This window comes from Fistularia commersonii, chromosome 19 (assembly GCF_037954325.1).
Source record: "Fistularia commersonii isolate RoL2024-O1a breed Wild chromosome 19, RoL_Fcom_v1.0, whole genome shotgun sequence".
Taxonomy (NCBI): domain Eukaryota; kingdom Metazoa; phylum Chordata; class Actinopteri; order Syngnathiformes; family Fistulariidae; genus Fistularia; species Fistularia commersonii.
This window is the reverse complement of record NC_141302.1, coordinates 10,881,499-10,889,098: the sequence shown is the minus strand read 5'-3', so window position 1 is coordinate 10,889,098 and position 7,600 is coordinate 10,881,499. Positions and strand designations below refer to the sequence as shown.

Here is a 7,600-nt window from a genome sequence, read left to right as displayed (position 1 = left end):
GCAGGGTCCAAGCTATATTTACACTTTTATATCCCCGTCACGTCCAAGAACACAAAGTGTCCCCCCTCAAGTTGCACCCAATTTAACATTTCTCACCTTGCAGCCACCAGGAGGTCAGCAGGCCGTTCTGTGGCTATATTTAGAGAAACAGCGCCCTCTAGTGGTGAACCCGGTAATTGACGCAACACAGACACGGAATAAAAGAATTGCACCTATGAGATGGAAATGTATATAAGTTACTTACAGCATAAAGCTTGTGTTTGATAATATAATGATACATAATGAATACTTTAATTAGCCCTCGTTCTTTGCATTTAACCCAGCATGGATGAGCCATAAGGGGTCTTGCTCAACAACACCTCGACATACTGGGAGGAGCTGAGAATCTTTCCCAATCAAAAGTTATGATATTACACCTTAGATGACATTTATTATCAATGTGTGAACAGGTTCTACATGGCGGTTCATCAAAAACATTAGGATTCACAACAAAGCTGAAATTTTTAGATGTGACTTTATTGAACATTGAACATGTTGTAAATGAGCTGACCGATTACCATGAAATACAAAACTAAGACACCTGGATAATAAAATGGCAAGTTTGAGTTTTCATAAAACATTGTTTGTTTGTGTGCGTTCATCGGAAACATGTTAATTTCGGTAAGAAGGTGAAAGAGTCTTGAAATAACGTTGAGGCCGGGTTCAAACCGGCCACTGCTCTGCACAATCTCCATCACTGCTTGTCAGTTTTCCAGAAGAAAATCGACTGTAAGATAAATGATCAGGATAATTGTCACTTCTTGTTTCAAAGCCTCTGCGTTTCAAAACTTTCTTTCTCAAATTTTCTATCTGCACTCACGTACGTGCTGCCCTTTGTGGGGCCTGCTGTAAAAATCCACCAGTGGGCTTCCTCCCCTGCGCCCCCCATTCGTCACCGTGGATGATCCGTGGGGGGGAGATGATCCCACGCGCACAGCTGAGCGGGGAACTGAACGGCAGAACAAACAGAAGACTTGTTCTTTGTGCGAAACACAACGGCGGCGACGGGAATGAGTGACGGCTCCCGGAGGATCCACCTCCACGCAGGCCCACGGACTGATTTCAAATACTCACAGGGGGAGTGATGAACGGTGTTGATTTTATCTGTGGAGGGAAGGAGGGAGGGGGTTACTAATCCATTTACAGCAGTTTAACTCCACAGTTTGGGGTCCGTTTACCATAAACGCCGTCCTCATCCTCGCCTGTGATGAAAATGCAGGTTCCCGGCTGACTGAGCTTCCTCTGCCAAAAAAACAAAACAATAGGAGATGCTTTCAAGTATTTAGTCTTATGGGGAGGCGGGAGGGGGGCGTCACTGGAAAAGAGGTGGTAAAGTTGAAGCAGTCAGTTTTCTTTCGCTCTCGGCTTATAATTTCGCTTAGTTCGAGGCGGCGGACAGGAAGTTCCCGTCTAGCCAATGATGTTCCTTGCATTCCTGCACTTTCTGAGAACTCACATCCTTCTGTCCTTCTGTGTTAGAATCTTGGGATGTAGTGTTTCTGAGTTGAAGAAATTCCTAAGTCGTGTTTTATTTTGGTAGTTCGTCCTCCTCTTCAAGGCCCGCTCCTGGTGATTCTGTTCAATCAGCAACTTGCGCTCATGTTTCGCATTTGTTGCCGGTCAAACCTTTGCTCTGTGCCTTTTTACAGGTGTTCTGTTACAAATTCTACGTGAGCCCCGAACCCAGCATCACGTGGCTCCACCCTCCTTCCCATCATGCCTTCATTCTCTCCTGGGAAAGTGTCAAAGACTTTCAGATGTAAATTCAGCTGCTCCACTTCACGTTGTCGGTTTAAATATTCATCACGCTTGCTCCTGACCATTTCAACTAAACTCACTTTATTTATTCTGCTGCTTTTTGGATTTTACTTATCAATTGGAACTGGACTGGCGTGTTCAGGAGCTCCCATTTAATTAATCTAATCACCTCTATCCTGTACATTTTTTCTATTTATAAATTCCCGGCCTCACAGTTGAATGTTTATCACGCAACATTAGGTTTGGTGTTTGCTCACGTGATCGCTCCAATGCGACGTGCTCTGCAAGAGCCGTCCCTGGTGGCTGAAGTCTCTGCCCCTTTGCGCTGCCCTCGGGTCACTAACGTTAGCCAAGGCTTTGCAGACGGCGGGCGGCGCGACCTGCACCTTCTGCTGGAGCTCCACGTTGGGCAGAAAGGTGTCGTAGGCGGAGGAGACGCTGTCCTCTTGTCCACGAACTGCATGCAGAAACAGTGCAATTCACAAAATGTACACAAGATGTTCAAAAATGAAAACGCTGGTCTCTCAGTATTAGCTCAGGTAGAAAACATCACACAACGGTATTCTGGGAGTGTGTCCTCACCACTGTGAGGAATAACAACAGTGTAATTATAGTCTATTTAATTAAAACACTGCATCCAGAAGCCCTTAATTAGAATTCAAATGAAAGAAATCCATTACACCGTCACCTTAGCTGACTGAGGCATCTGTCAGCTCTTGTAATATTTGGATTTTTTTTTCCCAATTTGCTGAACGAATGGAGTCGGTGAAGGCGTCTTAAAACCAATTAATTTGCCGAGGGAAAAGGGACATTGAAATGATGCATTAAAATTTTACATGAAAAGAAAATTTACAATTGGCACTGTATTTTTTCTTATTTCTAGATAGATATATGTATTATATGTATTTTTCCGCTAATAAATTTAATATCAAATTTAAAACAAATGAATATGTGCAGCAGTTACGGGGCAAAAGTATCGTCACGATGTGCCGACATGTTAACGCGGGGTTCATGTAAAATATTCAACCTGTAATTTCCGCACGCGGTGAGAAGGAAACAAGAAGAGACAGGGCGTGACCTCGGTCCAGATGGCGTTCACTGGAAGGCGTGGACTGTTAAATTTTGATTTTCCGCAACACATCTGTAACCTCGGCGAGTCGCGAGGATGGTAACTAATTTTCTGGGTGACTGTGATGATCTACAAGCGTGTCAGTCCGCGTCGCCGTACAGACAAATCTGTCTCTGGGCAGCCCTTCATTCACAGGAGTTTATTTTCCTTATCTCCTCTGCACCAAACTGTTTACTCCCCCATTACTACTTCAGTGAACCACCCACTCCCCTCGAATTATCTTATATTTCCACAAAAAATTGAGAGCAGCCGCCGAGAAGTTGTCTCATAGCCGAGATGTCGATTCATTGACGTTCCAGCGGCTCAGAGTGAGAAGCAAATAAAGTAGCTGAAGGACAGTAAAGTGGTTTGTTGTTCGTTCATACATTCATCTCCGCCGCTTAGCCTGCGCTCAGTGTCGCAGGGGTGCTGGAGCTGATCTGAGCTGTCGTTTCATCCGAAATATAGAGACATGCAACCGTTCACTCTCATTCACTTGTCAACCATTTGCCTTCTTGGTCCAAATTGTAGAGATATATAACCATTCACTCTCTCATTTACACCTCTGGGCAATTTGGGGTCTTTAGTGAAGGCTCTATGTGTTTTTGGATGTGGGGAAGAAGCCGGAGAACCAGGAGGAAACCCACACTGGGAGAACAGTCCTGTTTAACAAATTTAAAGAGCTGTTTCACTGCAAAACAATCAATTATCAATCTAGGTCTGATTTAGGACTGATGGGATTATTCGGGTTATGATTTTGGTACCTGGCGCTTTTTCCTGTTTTCTCCATGTGTCAAAAAACTATTCACTCATTGTCTATTCTGCTCATCATGTTCTGCCCTAATGTCAGAACACTGGGGACTCACAGTCAAATAAAAAAATTAATTTCAGACAAAAATTTTGAATGCCATGGCTGGAAGTAAAGTGTGACATCAGGTAAGGAAATTTTTTTTCCCGGCAAAGTTCTGCATTACTCACCTTGTTTGGTCGGAAGTGAATAAATAGCGGAATCAACGTGCGCGGTGTCCTTCTTCTGGAACACTGAGAGCACAGAGAAACTTGCAGTTATCAGAAAATCTATCCTTTTCTCTACTGATTCTTAACCCCCCACACTGTCTGAAGCATAAGTCTTTTTCTCACAACAACTCTGCAGCCTCTCTCTAAAGTATGTGAGTATTATGATAATGGCAGTTTGGTGATTTTGCATACAGTTTTGAAATGTTAACTTTTAACACATGATTTGTTAAAAAGGTTTATTAACATCTGGAAGTAATATAAATCTAGATGTACATTTCAGATGAACTTGCAGCAAATAAATGACAAGCGGGGTTATTAACGTGCACATAAAAATGAGAGTGCAACCTACTTGCATTTGAAAATAACTAGATTTGATTAATTGAATGATAATAGTTATTTAATGATAATTTAATAACTAATTTAAAAAAAATGAAAATTGTTATCATTCTGTATTTGACCCATTTGTCCACGAGACGGCGCCATTTACCTTAAAAGTATTCTGCAAGTTGATAGCCGCAAAACTTATTTGCAAGAAAAAGGTCAAGAAATCATCACATTCCCTCAGCGTTTACCATACAGTCTACATCATCACTGGATAGAAACATGTGTTGGATATGATCGTCATTGTGATTCCATTTTTCAGAGTTTGAGTTGCATTTAAAGAGAGGAGATAAACGAGCTGCACGGTGGCTCTGGCCGGGTGTGAGAGGCCTGAGAATGAAAGGCCCGATTGTGTTTTCCTCTTGTAGGCAGCAGCCACAGACAAACGCCGGGGTTAAAATTCAACATCCGTGCGCTGGAATATAATCCCACCACTGCCCGCTTCCTCTCTTTTCCACTTCACGCTCTCCTCTTCATCCTCGGTAATACTCGCCTGAATTCACGGCTCAGCGCGGGGCAAATATGAGCGGGGCGCGGATCCATCGCATGACCCCACCTTTACTTCGCCTCATTATGTAGTACATGAAATTCTCTTTGAGTTTACACGCCTGGTAATTCCTCCTCCCACGGGATGGAATTTCATTCACATTTCAGCATTTCTGTCTCACTGAGCTCAAGAAGTTGCTGCAAACAAAAGAAAACTCCTCATTATTTCCACTCGTGCACCGATAACTGGCTCCAGGCCTAATCCTCCGCCAGGCCGCATGCCTCCTCTCACATCTCTCACCGGAGAGGGGAGCAAAATGTGATCCTTGTGTGGTTTGAAGCTCCGCCGTCTCAATAGATGGAAACCTCAAAATCCCTCTCCTTTTCTCTCGTGCGCTTTGGGGACAAGGACGATGGAAAACATGTGTAATGACTTATTCTGGCTGACTTGGCCTTAGCCTGGCCAAGATTGGTTACAGATGGCAGCCTGGTGGTTCCCTCTCTGTTACTAAGGGGAGACTCGGGACGCACGCGGGAGTGCAGATTGGGTGAGTTCCTTGGTGAGGTCACTTTTTTTTTTCTTCTTTTTTTCACACTGTGAGTCCCAGAGGGCAACAGGCAAGCTCAGTAACCCCCCCCCCAAAAAAAAAACAGCAAGAAAACAGCAAAATGGATCAACGGCAACCACGTGTTATCTTTGCATGTGTGCTGCTTAATGAGAGATGAGCAGAACATGGTCTAGAGGATGCACGCCTGCATGTTTGCATTTGCAAGATGGAGACGGGAAAGCACAATGCCTTTAAATGATTTATAAGCCTTAATAATACCAGTCACTTTTGGAGGTTTAATCTTCATGAAATATTCACGGCCCAGAGATTGAACAGTTAGGGGCTGTGGGCTCCTGATGCAGGCGAATGTGTCTTTCTCTTTGTGTTTGTTTTGTAGCGGGGAGCGACTGTGCTCTGTGGAATCAAAACAAACTCCTTCACACAAATGCACGCACACACACACACACACACACACACACAAAGCCTCTTTGGTGTCGTCAGCTGCCTCTTCTTACAATGGCAATGCACATTCCAGGCACTTCCTCCCGCCCACATGATATCCCCAGCTCCCATCTGCATGCTGTACATAACTCGATCTTCTTTTTTACAACGAATCAATTTGAACGGGAAAGAGCAAAACCAAAAAGCTACCTTGTGTGTTATACGGGGTTCGATCTTCCGCGGTTGCAGGACGAGGCGTGGGCGCAGGTGGGCGATTGGCAATAGGTCTTTCAGAAGTCAGGATGGTGTCATATTCATCATTCTCCCCCAGCGGAGCGTAGGGATCCTCTTCTTCCTCCCCCTCATCTGCTCTCCCGCTGTGCTGTTGCTGCATGTCGGAGGCAGCGGGGATCCCTGATGCACAAAAAGTTTCCTGCAGCACCTCAGTACCATTTTGAAGGCCGTTTTTGCCACCGTCATTTCACGACTAAACAAGATCGTCGCCGCACAGAAGCGCCAAATCGGTTGGACAAAACACACGATGGTCGTGACGGAGGGGAAAAAAAAACCGTTTCATTTTCCATTATTTCTTTGTCCACGTCTCACATCCCTTCAGTCCTTCACTCACCTGCTGTGCACATCATTTCATACACACTGGTTTCATTCTCGTTCTCGCTGGAGTCGAACATATCCTGCAACAACAGAGCACAGAGAGAGGGTCTTTATGCCTCATCAACGCCGCACAGCACAATCGACACGGTTTGGAATTCAGTTTCGTCCGTCCTGCGCTGTCAAGGAGGGAATCTTCGGTCTCAGAATTACACGGGATTGAAAAATCTTTTCAGCCCGTCTTGGATCGTTCACTCAATCCATCCCATCAGGATGGATGATTAAAGAACTCGTCCTACCCGACCGCCGTCAGACACTTAAACAGCTGACACTCGCTCTTCTCCTTGCACATGTAAAGTCTACTGCCACTTAATTTGCACTCAAATTGCACTCATCCTTGCACCTGCACTTTGTGAGTTGCACACCAAGCTACACTCAAATGTCTCATTGCACTGTATTCTACCCACTGTTCTATTGCAATGTTCACATTTATATCTATAATCAAATTTAAAATGAGGCTTACACTCTTTTGGCAGCACAACTCCCAAAGTAGGAATTTCACTGTACAGGGAAACACATTTCTTCACTGTACATGTGACAGTGAACGCTTTGAATCTTGAATCTTGAATCGGCTCACCGTCTCCCCAGTCTCCCCCCTTCCTTCCATTGCATAAAAATGAAAGCAGAGATGACCATCTTTTTAGCTCCCTCACATTTTTTGCCAAGGTCAGGCTGCACGTCGGATTTCTAATCAAGGTTTTTCTCGATGCATCTTTTAGGATATCACATGTGGAAATGCAATTTATCGCCTCTGGCAGGAATTAGAGAGATGCACTTTAACTCTCTCTGCTGGCAGAAGGAAGGCGGTATTTCTTCTGACTGATAGGTGGTGGATTAGGGCCTATCTGCTAATAACATGCCGAAGCAAAGACCAGGGTACGATCTGTGTAATTAGGAAATCAGACAACCTTCCCCTTTCAGTCCAAACATATCATTTAGCCAACAGTGGAAGATACTTGACTTGGCTTTTTAGTATGCACAGTGATTAGTTTGTGACGTTGATTTTTTTTTTTTTTTTTTTATATTTCAGTCCCTGATAGAGATCTGTGTTGTTATTCATTTCGAAAGTACAGTGAGCCACTGGCTTCCGGGGGAGGAAGAAAAGAGGAACAGCCACTTGACAACGTGAGGACTCTCGAATCTGCGTGAACCT

The 7,600-nt window shown here is 44.3% G+C and overlaps 1 protein-coding gene across 1 annotated transcript; it reads right to left on the bottom strand.

Moving 5' to 3' along the window:
* Positions 1-517: 517 nt before the first annotated feature.
* LOC147223698 (B-cell scaffold protein with ankyrin repeats-like) lies at positions 518-6,448 on the bottom strand. Its single transcript, XM_086166477.1, has 8 exons — positions 6,407-6,448; positions 5,989-6,192; positions 3,884-3,946; positions 2,055-2,254; positions 1,218-1,281; positions 1,114-1,143; positions 864-988; positions 518-766 (listed from the first exon to the last, which is right to left on the bottom strand). Exons 1-8 carry the CDS (start codon positions 6,420-6,422, stop codon positions 734-736), a joined length of 735 nt encoding a protein of 244 aa, XP_086022603.1. The 5' UTR covers positions 6,423-6,448; the 3' UTR covers positions 518-733.
* Positions 6,449-7,600: the final 1,152 nt, after the last annotated feature.